The following is a 16,855-nucleotide window of genomic DNA, read 5'->3' as shown; positions in this document are numbered from 1 at the left end:
CCTTTAACTCTTCTTTCTAAGGGCTGATCGACATTGGGAACTTAAATCAGCACAAACACATCTCTCGGGGTGTGAAAAAAAATCCACCCCCACCCCGAGAGAGATTGCTATGCTGACCTAACCCCAGTGTAGACAGTGGTAGGTCAACAGGGAGGTGACTTGCTTACACTGATGGGAGGACTTCTCCCATCAGTGTAGATAGTATCTATGCTGCAAGCACTGCAGATGTGCCGTTGTAGTGGTTTAAGTGTAGACATACCCTAAGCTAATGGTCTCATTTGAAAAAAAGAAGAAGACGACGACTTCTGACCATCTTCAATGGCCTGGTCATTTGGTGAAGTTAAAAGAGGTCCAGAGAACAAGAATTAAGTACCAAAAACAGTATTTCAAATGATATAGTGGAGTATCATTTAAATACATCAGAAGTAATCAAACAATTATTTTCTTTTAATCTGCAGTTGTCTGTACAATATACATATTCATTTCTCCGGGCAGCGAAAGAAGGAAGTTTGGACTTGTTGTTGTGATCTTAGAGTTGTCTGAGTTCTAGAGCATTAAGGTACTCCTTGATTTTTTTACTAATCCAGTTAAAATTGTATCATGTCCTAGGGTGGATGCAGTTTGAGGGTATAAAGTGTACTTAGACTGGTATAGCTTATTTCCCCTCTCATAAGGGAAAGCAGCTGTACTTGTCTAAGCTCATTTATACCTTTATAAAACGTGTCCACACTAGGAAATGTGCCACTTAAGCTGTACCACTTAACTATACTAGTACAGTTAAATGGTACAGCTTGTGTTTAGACAAATCCTTAGCTCCCAGACAGCCTCAGCATTCCAGAAAAGCAGGCAGACAAAACCTGAGTTTCTGTTGAGAAAAGGAACCTCTCTTTATAAACCTCTCAAGGTCTTCATACAACACAGAGGCACAAACAAGTTTTCCTTCCTTTGCAGGTCACCTTCAAGAATTTCAGCTCTGTATGTATGCATGATTGCCATGGTCTTTTGGCCTTACCACAGATTGAAAAATTGTAAAACTATAAACTGACAATTTCTTATGAAGTCGGAAGAGATCACGTACTCATTAAACTATAGTTAGGCCTCAGAACAGGCTGTGTTAAGACAAAACATTAGCTCCTTCACAGCATATGTCTATTCCACATCAGCAGCATAAGAGTCATAAAAAGCATTCAGTGGAAGGGAAAATAAGTCCCCAAATCCAACTACACTGTCATATAGCACTTAATATAGGATTTCGTTGTAGAAATTACATCCCTGGAGGCACTTGTGCTCAGAAAGGGGCAGGAAGTTTCCTAGTGCAGAAACAACATAGGAAGCAGAAAAGAGGTAGGAGGAGAAGAAAGACCCACAACAACTTGTGATTCTTCATCTTTTGTACACTTCTGCTAAATATTCGGGGGGGGGGGGGGGGTTAAATAAAAGGCCACAGATAACTTTAGTATACACAACTGCATGCATTTCAAAAGGTTTAAAGGTCTGTTCCAAAGCATCTGTCCTGGATCATATCAACAGAGTTCTGTGGATTGCAACAAATTGATCCAATGTTGCCAACAACCACCACCAGAGTGCCCATTAAAAGAGTGACTTGATGTCCCTCCTTGCCTCTCAAGAGAAGTCACTGTTACTAGTAAAAAGGCTGGAATACAACGTGAAATTACTTGCAATGGTTTACAGCTTTGGGAGTGGAGCAGTTTCTAGGATATTTTTCCTTTACTAGTTCCAATAGTAGTTTGTACTTTTCTCTCTCTTCTCTTTGTACACCCTAAGAGGGAAAATCAAGAAAAAGTGAAGTTTGTAATTAAATTTAATGCATACTACACAGTTGTTACAGTGTGTGAAGTTTATCTTTAGTCCTATTTACGCAGGACTCACATGACCAAAGCTGCTAAGTTGAAAACTGGCTCATGCTCATTATAGCATGGAGTATAATTTTCATCCTTATCCCAGTTTTCAGCAGCTTTCTACTGTCTATCACATTCAGATGAAGGTAAGTCAATGATAAACAAATATCTACCCCCTTATTACCATTTCCAGTTGTGGAACTGCCACGTTCACTAGAGTTGAGAGAAAGTGGAATCCACTATTGGTGAGCTCCCACCCCACCAAAAACACCACTTTCCATAGAATATCAGGGTTGGAAGGGACCTCAGGAGGTCATCTAGTCCAACCCCCTGCTCAAAGCAGGACCAATCCCCAATTAAATCATCCCAGCCAGGGCTTTGTCAAGCCTGACCTTAAAAACTTCTAAGGAAGGAGATTCTACCACCTCCCTAGGTAACGCATTCCAGTGTTTCACCACCCTCCTAGTGAAAAAGTTTTTCCTAATATCCAACCTAAACCTCCCCCACTGCAACTTGAGACCATTACTCCTTGTCCTGTCCTCTTCTACCACTGAGAAGAGTCTAGAACCATCCTCTCTGGAACCACCTCTCAGGTAGTTGAAAGCAGCTATCAAATCCCCCCTCATTCTTCTCTTCTGCAGACTAAACAATCCCAGTTCCCTCAGCCTCTCCTCATAACTCATGTGTTCCAGACCCCTAATCATTTTTGTTGCCCTTCGCTGGACTCTCTACAATTTTTCCACATCCTTCTTGTAGTGTGGGGCCCAAAACTGGACACAGTACTCCAGATGAGACCTCACCAATGTCGAATAGAGGGGAACGATCACGTCCCTCAACACTTTTCATAGTGTCTAATGCCAGAAGGGACCATCAGATCTAGTCTGACCTCCCATACATCACAGCCCATTAAGTTTTACCCAGTTACCCCTGCATTAAGCCCAATAACTTGTTTGGCAAAAGCATCTTCCAAAAAGGCATCCAGACTGGATCTGAAGACTTTAAGAGATAGAGAATCCTCAACTTTCCATGGTAGTTTGTTCCCATAGTTAATCACCTTGACTTAAAATATTTCTGAATTAGTTCTAATTTGACTTTGGCTTCGTTTTCCAGCCATTGGTTCCTGTTATGCTTTTCTCCACTGAAGAACCTTTTAGTAGTTAGCGTTTTCCCCCATAAAGATACTTCTACTCTGAAATCACCTCTCTATCATGTTTTTTGATCATCCAAATAGATTGAGCTTTAAGTCTCACTGCAAGGCACTTTCTCAGCTCAAGACTATCATGCTGCTTCAAAAAACCAATTTTCACTGTATCCAATTTCACATCTTGCCATCTCAATACTCAGAGGTCTCCCCATTATATAAACTCAGAAGTGACAACAAAAATGAGTGGACCCTATTTCAAAAGCTGACTGTATCTGGACTCACCTCTTCCACAGTACAGTGAGGCCTCCTCACCAGCTTGCCAGCATCTGAAGTGGTGGCTCCTGACATGTTCTCCTGACCAGGCAATCTCCGTGGCAAAGAGCCTTCTGGAATGGATTTGGTATGCTGTTTGCTACTCATCCTTGTGTTGCAGAGGTTTCTGTTAAAAGGAGCTATTACACTATTAACCACTAAAACCTAAACCTTCTTGAGTCAAATTACATCTCAGAACATTTTTGTAAATACATGCACTGTTGACGGCAGAGACTTAAGCTTCATAAGGATATATGGATGTTCTGAATGCCTTTCAGTCAGGTGGAAAAATCAGGTCAAACCACTACTTGATAGAGAGATCCAAGAACTCTCTCTTATGATGACTAAGACATGCACACTGACTAAATAGACCATTTACAACATACCATTTTAAGCTCAATTACATGCACACGCTGCAGGCTAAACCAGATGCTCCAGGAACTGTGAGCTCTGTCAGATCATGTTTTCTCCTTTGCCATGCCTCCCCCCCCAAAATAGTGTTTCCTACTTCTTCAGATAGCCCTGTACCTTTAATTTTCTCATATGCTTCTTTCATTAAACCCTATTATAGTGTAGCTGAACGTCAACTACCCAAAGCAATGTTCCAATATGCCACTGAGGTATTTTGGGGGATATAGTTACAAGTATGCCATACAGCTGACACCTCACAGAAGAGAGCTCTTTTCACATAATTGGTGGAGTCTCCACCCGCACCCCACATTCACAATAGCCGCCTTAGGAATTTTCCTCTTTACCATTAAAGGTTTTCATGCCGATTGTAGCGGGGTGGTCACCCCGGTTCAGCCCTGAAGGGGTTAAAACAGCCCTGGGAGAAGGCTGCCTGGAGGAGCCAATAGTAAAAGCAGCCCTGGAGAGGGTTGCGGCTGGGAAAAGTTAGGCTGATTGGGGGAAGCAGCCACAGCTGTGGCCACGCCCCAAGCAGGCCACAGCTGGCCCGATAAGAGGGCTGAGGGCCAGGAGCTGTAGGAGTCTCACTCTAGCCCTGGAGTGGGAAGGGCTAAACTTCCTATTGTAAACCATCTTAAAAGCAGCACAATTCCCTCTTTAGCACTAAATACCATGACCAGGATACAGGTCATGCAGCTGAAAGAGTTGAGCACCACTAGCTGAGAGAAGCCCATTGTAATAAAAATCCTGAGCCAATTCAGAAAACTCTCAATCCATTTGAGCATAGATGTCATTGGCTTCGGTACTGGCTTGGGGCCTACTCCCACAGTAAGAACAACTCACAGGGACACTATAGTGTAACAGGGGGATCAATACCATAGAACGAGCATCATCTTATATAGGAATACAGCGAGGACACTATCCAATCTGGTTTTGGGGTAGGAGGCAAACAGCAGTATTACACAGTATCCTGGCCCATTTCCTTCCAATTATTGCCGTCTCTAACACCTTGGAGAAAACTGCATCAAGACTGTTCCAGTAGTGTCATCTAAACAGAACACCTCATGCAAAACCAGGGGACCCCCATCCTTTATTATATCTTGGATAATTTACATCAAGGAAGTCAGCTGTAGCTCACAAAAGCTTATGCTCAAATAAATTGGTTAGTCTCTAAGGTGCCACAAGTACTCCTTCTCTTTTTGCCGATACAGACCAACACAGCTGCTACTCCGAAACAAGTTTTTTGTAATTAAAACCTCTCTCAAACAAGATACTATTCCACACCCCTGCAAATTCTTCCTATCGCCATCCCTGCAAATTCCATACTCTTCTCCCAAAACTCCTACATTTTTGTTCCTTGAAAGCCTCCAATCTTTTGTCCCCAGACATCCCCCTTTTATTTGCCCCTTTAAAATTCCCGATTCCTTTGTCCCCACAAGCTCAAGAATGGACACAAATCATAACTTTCCCTCTCTCTTCACACTACCAGATCCCACTTCTCCACCCAATCATCCCAAACACATCCTCTGGCCTTCGCAAGGTTCCCCCATACATCTTTGCTCCGCCTCCCCAGCTCTTCCCCAGGCTCTGTCTCACCCTCCCTAGGTCTATTTTGTGTGTGCAATTTCCCTCCCACCTGAAGTTTTTGATGCCAGCAGTGAGTTCATCTTTAGGAGGAAAAATGTGCAAGCCAGCTTCACAGATTTCTTTACATACTTATTACCCAAATCTTTCCTTTTGGACTAGTTTCATTACTACTTAGCATTGAGCTGTACAAATTTAAGAGAGTTTAATACACTGATAAGAAACAGTACTGCAGTTCAGCGGAGTGCCTGGTAATACTTTGCATTTGGAAAGAGCCAAGCACTACTATATATAAATGGATATTTTAAAAAAAGAAGAAGATATTAGGCAACAAATGTGGGCAGACACCTACATTCTGGAGGAGTGTACAGGATGCTGATTTGGGGGTGGGGGGGGGGGAGAGGTGGTGGTGAGGGGAGGATATAAGACAACCACAAGAATTTTACCTCAGGCAAGGCACAGTCCTGCAAGTAGTAGGTACTGTCTCTTTACTGGGACCAACTCTAGCGCCACAAGATATTTTCTTATCTATGAAAAAATACCAGCCATTAGTAGTTGCGAGAGGGGAGTGAGTCTCAGAAGTTCATATTTATAAAACCCTCACAAAAAATGAATGCATTTTAGTTTAGATACGTTAAGCCAACATGTAAACTTACTTAAAAGATTTTAGGTATTACACTAGAGCATTGTCTGTCTTTTTCAGCTGCCACTTCAACAAAGGAAGTGACTTGTCTGAATAGAAACTGCTCCATAAGACTATTGCTTTTCTATTTCAAGTCCATCATATATTACATAATACCGTTTAGGAAGATTTCCAGGAACACTTTACACTAATGGCACAGCCATCAGGAATGATGCACATCATAAGAGAAGGCTGTAACACTTAATGCTGAAATGCCTGCAACAAAAATATCTGGCAGTAGCAATGGAAGGAAGCAGGAACGAAAGCAAGAGTTCATCCTGTGGTGTTCTAGATTTTATAGAGGTATTCCTCTTACCAAATTCAGAATTATAAAGCACTTTAAAAGTCTTACACAAGAGGCATTATACAAATGGAAAGTATTAATGCTGCTGTATACCACCTGCTGGGTATTTGAGTATATAGGGGAAAAGAGGAAGGAAGAAAAAGTGGTGGCTTCATGTCAGTCTTACCCAGTTGTAGCATTTCTATTCCAGGTGCAGAGTCTATCAGTCTGTCAGTCGAAGAATCAGAAGCATTTGAAAAAGTCTTAAAAAGAACAAGGAACCATTTAAATGTAATTTGGATGTGGATCAAAGCAACCTCACACCCTACTCACTCAAATTAGAGAGTTAAACCATGCTATTCATCCAGTGACCCAGACTGGCAGAACATAGGCCTCTGCAGTTTCTACAACGTGTCTTTTTTTTATTTAAGAAAACAAAAAACACTTTAGATCCTAGAAAGTCCACATGTGCACCTTTTAAAAACCCCACTTAAATGAATTCTGAGCACAAACCCCATTGACTTTACACTCATCCCCTGAGGAGCTACCACTGTGACGGTGCACCCCATAAGGCTTTATGGAAATATGCTTATGAATGTATATCTGACATTACTGGAATATATTTTATGCTACATATGCCATGTAACATATCTCTGTAAAGGTTATGATCTACTGAATTTATTCATCCTATTTGTATACATGTGTCATTGTTGTATTCAAAGTTATGAATATTGGCTGTATACTTGTTTGATTTTCAATAACCTTAGTAAGGCATTTGGTCAGCTTCTTTAGAAAGGAATTTGCAAGCTAAGTGCCCAGTCAAGAAGCACTTAACGCACAATGCATCTTGGAAGGCTCCAATCCACATAAGAAGTCTTCCTGGAGACATTCAAGATAGCATATGGGCGATGGCTGCTGCCTGTAAAAACAGTCATGCATGGACACGTGACTTGCCCATGTGACTCCAAAACTCCATTTTGTAGCTAGATTCTACACAGGGGGAGGGAGGGGTGTCCACAACAGAAAGTGTATTTAAGCCCATGGGAGACCCCTCCATTTTGTCTTCAGCTGGCTCAAGAGAGCCTCTCCACCCCAAGGATACCTGAAAGAAACTGGAACAAAGGACAGTAACTATGGGAGTACGGGGGGCAGTGAGTGATTGCTGGACCCAGACTAGAAGGAGACTAGTCTGTAAAAGGAAGCTGACTGGAATTCCTCCGAGGGTGAGGTTTTATCTGTATTCAGTTTTTTTAGACAGAGACTTGCATGTTCTATTTTATTTTGCTTGGTAATTCACTTTGTTCTGTCTGTTACTACTTGGAACCACTTAAATCCTATTTTCTGTATTTAATAAAATCACTTTTTACTTATTAATTAACCCAGAGTATGTATTAATACCGGGGGGGGGGGGGGGGGGGCAAACAGCTGTGCATCTCTCTCTATTAGTGTTAGAGAGGGCGAACAATTTATAAGCTTTATACAGGGTAAAATGGATTTATTTGGGGTTTGGACCCCATTGGGAGTTGGGCATCTGAGCGCTAAAGACAGGAACACTTCTTAAGCTGCTTTCAGTTTAAACCTACAGCTTTTCAGGTTCAGACCTGGGTCTGGGTTTGCAGCAGGCTAGCAGGTCTGGCTCAAACCAGGCAGGTTGGCTGGGAGGGCAGGGAAAGCACGGGCAGAAGTAGTCTTGGCACATCAGTTGGCAGTTCCCAAGGGAGTTTCTGTAATCCAACCCGTCACAACCACATAATAAATAATCTTGAATAAGGTTTTCTGATCCTTGAAAGACTTTTTTAGAATTACAGCAGGTGAACAATCTTTAGAGCAGACTTCACATAAATTAAAGAACTGAGTTCTATCCTTGAATTCCTCTCAATCATCTCCAAGACAATGTCTTCCTAAAACCAGCAGCTTGTTCCCTGAAAACAAAACTGTTTGTATAAACTAGCAATTTACATGCTATTTAGAATCCAGACTAGAACATCCTAAATCTCTTTGGATTGCCCTACTGGCTCTGATAAGGCAGAAGACAATAAACCAGATTATCCAACCTAGCAAATTGAAGAGTCTGGCTCACAGACATGCAAGTTAAGTAGAGGGGAGCTTTTGTACACTTTGCACCTAAATACCAGTTGAGTACACTAGATACAGGCATGCAAGTGTATCTAGTAGAGCCATTTATTCAGGAAATACTTATTCATATAGTTACCAGGACAGGAGGCATGTGGGCTCTTCAAATACAACAAGATTGAGAGCAAAATCACAACACAATTCATAGGAAAATGTACCAGATAGTATAATATGTACATTTAAAATACTGTAAAGATGTCCAGGAGTAAAACAGCATAAGTTCAGTCTCAACAACAAGTGCTCTAATGGAGGATTCAAACTTGAACCAGGCAATACCTATGATCTTAAAAGTAACATACCACCAGCCCTTATGACCTTTGACCAAACCCAACTCTATGCAGTCACCAAGGAGACTGGTCCCATTCATTTATTTTGTGTTGCATGTATTCAAACATTACAGCTAGAAACAATCTTATGCCCAGAATCTCCACTAACCTCATCCATAGATTCTGCAGTTTGAGCTCCATTACAAACTGATGTCTTCAGGTACCTACTTGTCAGCTGGGATGGCAATTTAATTAGATTGGCAACTCCTTGTACAGTCTTCGTCAATTTAGAGATAACATAATCTTTAAAAAAAAAACCCACAATAAAAAAACAGGAAAGCCATAAAACATTTGGTCTACATAAGGATTTTTTCCCTGTTTAAATGTAAGCACTCTCAGCTAGAGTATCATTGCATGCAATAGTTCACACTTCAGGTTATTCACAACATTATCAATATCTTTATCTTTTCAGGCTTTATTTACAAGTATCCTTGACTGGTTGGGAAAACAGTAAACCCTTAAACTATAGAAGACCAGCTTTTCAAAGACTATTTTTAATATTGAAAATACAAAAGCAACAGTCAGCCTGATGGTAGTCCTCAAGGTTAGCAGTTATTTTTGGCTCTGCATCCTCTACCGGAACAGGGTGGTTTTTTTAAAGTCAGAAATTAAGTTATTTCTAGAGGTCAGCATTTTTCTGAAAATAGGAGTATGATATTTAAGCGTAAAAGTTTCATGCGATGTATTGTTCAAAAATATTAGTTAAAATTGTTAGATACCAATTCGCTCTGTTTTCAGAGACTTGTCCACTGTTCAAAATGAGGGGTAGTAGTGGTGGAACAAAACATCTTTTTTTTTTATAATTTTGGTTTCCCCTGGAGCTTTCTCTAACCCTCAAAAATGCATTAAATTATGATGATACCACTAAGTGACAGCCAGTATTCTCAGGGAGAACAGCAATGTCCTTTGTCAAGCAAAATAACTAAAGACAGATCTTACTTTTCCTTCAGTACTTGTGCTGTGAAGTAGACCTTAAGCAGAAAGGACTTCAGTGTCCACATCTCCATCTTTTCAGTCAAGAGATGGACCAAACTAGTCAGCAATCTCAAGTCATTTCAGATAGCAACAACATCTGCTCTGTTTTAACTATCTAGAGGCAGCTGGTGCCTAAAAAGTGGTGGAGCTGCAGATTGCATGGGGGCTGGGGGTGCAGACTAAGTGAAAAATGGGTCAGTATTAAGGCACCACACAGAAGTATTTTGGTGAGAGCTAATGGAGGTTAATGGGAAAGTGCAAGGCAAAAATAGGAGTGCCCTCTTCTTTCTCCCTATTCCTTCCTCTTTTCAGGAAGGAATGGAACACTTCATTGTCAAGGACAGAGTGTATCCATCCATGACAGCTTTGCTACACCCTCCTAGTCCCAGTCTCTCCCCTTGTAATCTAGCTCTACTCTACCTTTTCCTCCTCCTCTCCAACTCATATATAATGTATAACTCAACCTAGCCTTTCCAGTTCCCAACTCAGAACCTTCCCAACTCCATCAGCTCCTTGCAACCAGCTCCAGAACACCCAAGCAACTATCCCCTAGAAAGAAAACCCTGCTTCTCCTTGCTTAGGCTCTCAAAAGCTCAGAATCCCTTCCCAAATCCCGCTTAGGCTCAGACACCCCTCACCACATGCAGCTCAGAATTCTTTTCCACCCAGTTAAAAACAAATGCTATTTGTGTCAGAATCAGGAAGTGAAGAACAGAGGCAGCAAGGAGCATATGATTGGGATCTGAAATGCTCCAAAGAAGTGTTATGCCCTGCTCTAGCCTCTATGCCTCCTCCCTGCACTTCCTGAAGTTTGTGTGCTCAGGCCATAAGTCCAGTGGCACTTTGTGTACTGCAGCACCACAGACTTCTCTCCCCTCCACAGTGGCAGCGTGCAGTACAGCACCCCGCAGTAAATCAGCCACTTCCATATGTAACATGGGTGGGACTTGGCCACAAGAGGGGATCATCAGGAACTAATGGGGATATCTATACAACTAGAGTGCCTTTCCAGAAGGAGCAGGGTTTGGAGAACCACGCAGGTTATTTCCATGTTCATAAATATATAAATAAAAGCTCTGGTCTCTTGGGTACATGAGAAAGATCTAAGTCTTTAAAAAAAAAAAAAACAACCAACCACCGCACGTTACACAAGTAGTGAGAAGCGCTAATACAATACCTAATCTTTGTCTTTTTGCTTGCCTCTGGTTAGGGTCCTCCACAGATGACTGAATGCTGAGGAAAGAACAGACCAAAGAGTTATTTTGTAGCAACAGACTAGTGTTCTAAATAAGTTCCCTCCCTTAGAGTCTCCAAATACAACCCAAATTAGTTTACCTGCCCCCAGGGCATCTCTTTACAGCCAGCCCTCAAGACTGCATAGATTTCCATACAGGAATCTATTGAAGTCCCATAACGCTATAGCCACTGCAGAACTGACCAACACAATCTGTGCACATACTAGGAAGGGTCCCAAGGAGTGCCCCATGAACACAGACATGACTTCATCTAGGCACCTTAAGTCATGTGCCCCATATGCATCCAGTAACACAAAGGCAAAAGCAGGCAGATGCTCACATTTAGGTAATGTAATTGTATAGAGTTCATTTAAGTTTGTTACTAGTTGCAGAGCACAATGCACATGTGGGTAAAGTTTGTCTCCTCCCTCAAAAAAAGGAAATAGTTGTGTCAGCCTTAATACAATTAGGGTTCAATAGAGATGACTATACACAGGATTAAGACCCTAAAAATCATTACATAATCTATATTAAAATGAGTTACAAATAGAATCTTGACTGGAATACAAGAAGAGAGATAGGAAAAAGCCACTACACTCAAATTCATAAACATTTAAGTTACACTTGCTGCTATGCCAGTGAAGTGACTGTTCCCTTGCACCAGTTTCCTAAAGTCAGTCTCAGATATATAAGATGCTCGGTTTCAAAATGACAAAACTGGTTCATTAAGAGTGTAACCTTTTGCAAGACTTCAAGAATGCAAAGTTAGATCTTAAAGTTTGTCGAATAGCTCCCTACCTGGTTTTAGGGAAGCTGGACTTCATATTTCCCCTTTTCTGGGAAGTGAGTGATTTATTTCAAATGGTTTTAGTCCACCTCAGGTCAAGTCTATGCCAGGGGTTCTCAGCCTTTTTCTTTGAGGCCCCCCCCAACATGCTATAAAAACCTCCATGGCCCACCTGTGCCACAACTGTTTTCTGCATTTAAAACCAGAGCCAGCATTAAGGGGTAACAAGCAGGGAAATTGCCTGGGGCCCCCAGTGAAGCTAAGTTGCTCAGGCTTCTGCTTCTGTCCCAGGCAGCGGGGCTCAGGGCCCCAGTCTTCAGCCCTGCACGGCAGGGCTTAGGCTTTCTCCTCTGGGCCCCAGTGAGCCTAACACTGGTCCTGCTTGGCGGACCGCCTGAAACCTGCTTGTGGCCCTGCAGGAGGCCCCAGACCCCTGGTTGAGAACCACTGGTCTATACTACAATTTTTGCCAGCTGGCTGTGTCTGTCACGGATGTGATAAGGTGTGATTTGTGACCAACATAGCTATGGTTGCAAAAGTCTTGTGCAAAGCTGTACTATTGCTGATCTAGCTTATGTCATAGTGTGAGGTCCTGATATCACTTCTTGTCTCATTAGTTCCATTCTGGGTAAAACATCTCTGGTCTGTTTCCTATTCCTTTCTTATGCAGTGCTAATTTGCTATGTGCTTTACAGATAAGTTCAAAGATAATACAGTGAGCCAGGAGTTAACAGTCAATAAACACGCAGTCAAGGATGCAACAAGAAGCAATGATTAAACCACATCATTCAATTGCCATCTTTAATCAATCCATTGTTTGGGAGAGAGTTTAATAAACTATTTCCAAGCCCTTATTTAGAAAGTTTGATAATATCTTTAATAATGCTTACTTTTTTCACTTTTTAATTCTCATTGTTCTACTGTTCCTCCTGTTTTAGTCTTCAATAGGGCTACTGATGCAAATACCAACACAGGGTTGAAAGACTCATGTCAAGGTTCCTTCCCCACTCTGAACTCTAGGGTAGAGATATGAGGACCTGCATGAAAACCCCCTAAGCTTATTTTTACCAGCTTAGGTTAAAACTTCTCCAAGGTACAATCTATTTTACCTTTTGCCCTTGGACTTTATTGCTGCCACCACCACCAAGCGTCTAACAAATATATAACAGGGAAAGAGCCCACTTGGAAACATTCTTCCCCCCAAAATCCTCCAAAACCCTACACGCCCTTTCCTGGGGAAGGCTTGATAAAAATCCTTACCCATTTGCATAGGTGAACACAGACCCAAACCCTTGGATCTTAAGAACAATGAAAAAGCAATCAGGTTCTTAAAAGAAGAATATTAATAGCAGAAAAAGTAAAAGAATCACCTCTAAAATCAGGATGGTAAATACCTTACAGGGTAATCAGATTCAAAAACAGAGAATCCCTCTAGGCAAAACCTTAAGTTACAAAAAGACACAAAAACAGGAATCTACATTCCATTCAGGACAGCTTATTTTCTCAGCCATTTAAACAAAACAGAATCTAACTCATATCTAGCTAGATTACTTACTAAGTTCTAAGACTCCATTCCTTTTCTGTTCCCGGCAAAAGCATCACACAGACAGATAGACCCTTTGTTTCTCCCCCCCTCCAGCTTTGAAAGTATCTTGTCTCCTCATTGGTCATTTTGGTCAGGTGCCAGTGAGGTTATCCTAGTTTCTTAACCCTTTACAGGTGAAAGGGTTTTTCCTCTGGCCAGGAGGGATTTTAAAGATGTTTACCCTTCCCTTTATATTTATGACAACTCAACATTTGCAAACATAATATTTGCATTTGGTTTCTTTGCAGTGTTGTAGCCATGTTGGTCCCAGGATATGAGACCAGATAGGTGAGGTAATATCTTATTGGACCAACTTCTGTTGGTGGAAGAGACAAGCCTTTGAGCTTCACGGACTTGCTTTTCAGGTCTGGAGAAGGTAAACCAAGGTGTCTAAACCCAATACAAGTTGGGACAGATTATTAAGCATATAGGGTTCATACATGCTGTAGAAGACCACTTAAAGTGGGCAATAAGGGTTAACATGCAGCGAAGTGTGTTACAACTTCTTGTAATGAGCCATAAAACCAGTTTCTCTGTTAATTCCATGGTTTTTAGTGTCCAACATACACAAATTTAAGTTCCCAGACTTGTCTTTTGAAGGTGTTGTGCAGGTTTCCTTTGAGGATGAGGACTGAGATGTCAGATATAGAGGAGTCAGTTTCTGAGAAGTGTTCACCCCTAGGTGATATAGTGTTTTTTGCCTTTTATTATTTTTCTGAGAGTGTTAATTCGAGAGCACAGGAATTGTCTGGTTTCACCCACATTGTTGTTGGGGCATTTGATGCCTGGATGAGGTATGGATTGCAATTGTCTGATACCTTGTACAGGTTTCAAGTGTGGGGTGATTGGTGACAAGGGTGTGCGGTCAGTGGGTTTCTTTTTCTTTTTCTGTATTAAAGCATGTTCTCAGGGCATTTGGGTGTCCCTTTTCCATGATGCGATCTACTTCTCTGTTGGAGCATCCTCGTTCAGTGAAAGCAGTTTTAAAGACATCTGGGATATACACCTCTCTTCAGAGAAGAATTCCGTAGTGCCTGGCTGTAGATAACGGATTTGTTGGTGTGCTGGGGGGTTGCTGGATCTGTGAAGGTAATGGTAGCGATCCATGGGTTTCTTGTAACTAGTCTTTGTAGAGTTCCATTGTTGAAGCTCACCATAGTGTCCAGGAAGTTGATGCTGGTGTGGGACTGTTCTGGAGAGTTTGATGGATGGGTGGTGGTTGAAGTTATAGACGAAATCTATGAGTGAGTTTAGATCACCTGTTCAGAGAATGAAAATATCATTGATGTATCTCAGCGTATATCATTGGTTTCATGGTGCATTTTTCCAGAAGTTCTTTGAGGTGGCCCATGAAGAGGTTGGGATACTGGGGGAGCCATCTTAGTCCAAACCTTAGGAAAAGCCATGGGTACTAAGTATTCATTGTTAAATGCGAAGTTGTTGTGAGAGAATGAAATGGATGAGTCTAGTGAGAAGTTTAGGGTAGATTTCCAAGTGTTGTACATTATCCTGTAGGTATAAGAGACAGATAGCAATGCCATTATGGGGAAGGATGGTGGTGTACAGGGAGGTGACAAATAGTAATCTGTGGGAGGCTGCTAATTTTGCAGAGTTTCTGGAAGGAGATGGTACTATTTTGGAGGAAGCTGAGGTAAGCGATCTGAGATAGTGAGTGGTTTCTGTAAATCCTGATATTCCTTCAGTAGGAGTGCCGTGGCCAAATATGATGGGTCTGCCAGGGTTCCCTAAGGAGGAATGTAGAAGGTTCTGGGGAGTGGGTTTGCAGGGAATGATGTAGAGTTTTTCTTGGAGTTGCTTGGGGAAGGATTTGATGGTGTCTTTACATTCCTGTGTGAACTGGTTTCTTTAGCTTTCAACTGAGGTTTTAAATCACTGTTTGCATAAAGTCTTAGAATTAGCCTCAGCATATTAAAGTGAAAACTTCAGAATACAACGGCCAAGATTTTCAAGAGTGATTAGTAATCCTGGGTGCTGCAATTTTTTGACACCCTACTTGAGACACTCTGAAGGAGTCTGATTCTCAGAGGGTGGGCACTCAATGCTTTCTGAAAATCAGACACCTCCCCCGCTTGAAGTATGTATGTTAGAGTTCCAAAGCCACAAGAAAAGGGGAAGATAAGCTGAAGCCATACTTTGAACTTGATCAGGTTGTTTGTCCTTATAATTTTTTATCCTTTATCATAAATGCTGCCATCATACTTGACCTAAACTTCTGAAATTAACCTGTCAAGTAAGGGGATCAAATCAGAAGTAGGCAAAGGAATCAACTGGGGGAAAAAAACAAACAAACAAACAAAAACACACTTAATACATTGCTGTCCCCTCTTCACGTCTCCCAAGCTCCCACTAGGGACACTAACACACCTCCACTACCTATTTTTCCTAAAAAGAAAAGGAGTACTTGTGTCACCTTAGAGACTAACCAATTTATTTGAGCATAAGCTTTCGTGAGCTACAGCTCACTTCATTGGCTGTAGCTCATGAAAGCTTATGCTCAAATAAATTGGTTAGTCTCTAAGGTGCCACAAGTACTCCAGTTCTTTTTGTGAATACAGACTAACATGGCTGTTACTCTGAAACCTATTTTTCCTAGTTATTTCTAAGGACCTGTGACCGGGTATGACGGCTCTGTAGCACGCCCTGCTGTCCGAGTGTGGCACCTCCCCAGTGTTTTCTGGCTCTCCCAGGGTTCAAGTGGCTCAGCCTCCAAGTGGTTCACAGAGTTCAATCCTTTTTATCCTTGTTATCTTTTTAGGCTAACAAATCCTGACAAAAAGCCCCAAACAGAAGGTGGTTCTGGCATTCAGGTTCTCTCTGAAACCTGCCTTCTGGTCCCTCTTCCTCATACCTTCTGGGTTACCTTTCACCTCTGTTTCCTTAAAAAGGAGCCCCAGCCCTCCTCCTGGAGCGGAGTAGTTCAGGCAGTTACTATTTCTTCTCTTTAAGCTAGGAGCCCCAGCTCTCCTCCTTTGAGCTGGGGTGGAAGTTAGTCAGCTGTAGGGCCTTAGCCAGCTTCTCCTTCAGCTGAACCCTTCCACCTCCCCAATTAGTCCTCAGGCTCAGTGGGTTCTGTGGGCCAGTCTTCTCCTGCTGATGTCTGCCCTGCTATGAAGGAAGAGGCATTTATTCCTGGTCCTCTTCTCCCAGCTCATCCCCAACTGGCTGGGTGAGACGGGAGCCTTGACTTGTCCTCTCTGCAAGGCTCCCAAGCCCTATGCCCTTAAAAACACAGTAACAGATTTCCTTCCAAGTACCTGGGCTTAATCACATTTTTCACAGCCTCAACCAATGTAGTTAAGTCAACCTAACTTTGTAGCATAGACCAGGCCTGAAGAAAGTCAGAAATTCTCAAGCATAGACTCCGACTTTAAGGCCAGAACAGACCATCATGAGTCTAGTCTGACTTCCTGCACATCATAGGCTGCAGAACCTCACCCACCCACTCTAGTAACTCAGCCAGAGATTATGGGTCTATTACCGAAGTCCTCAAATCTTGATTTAAAGAGTTTAAGTTAGAGAAT

General features: G+C 42.0%; 1 protein-coding gene across 4 annotated transcripts in view; it reads right to left on the bottom strand.

The window, feature by feature from the left end:
- The window catches only part of SENP2 (SUMO specific peptidase 2), a 50,874-nt gene that overhangs the window by 22,935 nt on the left and 11,084 nt on the right, over window positions 1–16,855 (bottom strand). For 2 of the 4 annotated variants that reach the window (XM_073360299.1, XM_073360300.1), the window contains exons 2-7: window positions 10,884–10,939; window positions 8,841–8,974; window positions 6,460–6,535; window positions 5,754–5,835; window positions 3,286–3,442; window positions 1,677–1,780 (exon numbers count right to left, since the gene is read on the bottom strand). In XM_073360299.1, the coding sequence (XP_073216400.1) occupies window positions 1,677–1,780; window positions 3,286–3,442; window positions 5,754–5,835; window positions 6,460–6,535; window positions 8,841–8,974; window positions 10,884–10,939 (609 nt within the window). Of the gene's footprint in view, window positions 1–1,676; window positions 1,781–3,285; window positions 3,443–5,753; window positions 5,836–6,459; window positions 6,536–8,840; window positions 8,975–10,883; window positions 10,940–13,283; window positions 15,256–16,855 lie in introns of those variants that run through there. The other 2 variants (XM_073360301.1, XM_073360298.1) reach the window with 2 other exon arrangements.

The sequence above is a fragment of the Lepidochelys kempii genome, chromosome 9 (assembly GCF_965140265.1).
Source record: "Lepidochelys kempii isolate rLepKem1 chromosome 9, rLepKem1.hap2, whole genome shotgun sequence".
Lineage (NCBI taxonomy): Eukaryota > Metazoa > Chordata > Testudines > Cheloniidae > Lepidochelys > Lepidochelys kempii.
This window is presented reverse-complemented; position numbering and strand designations above follow the sequence as displayed.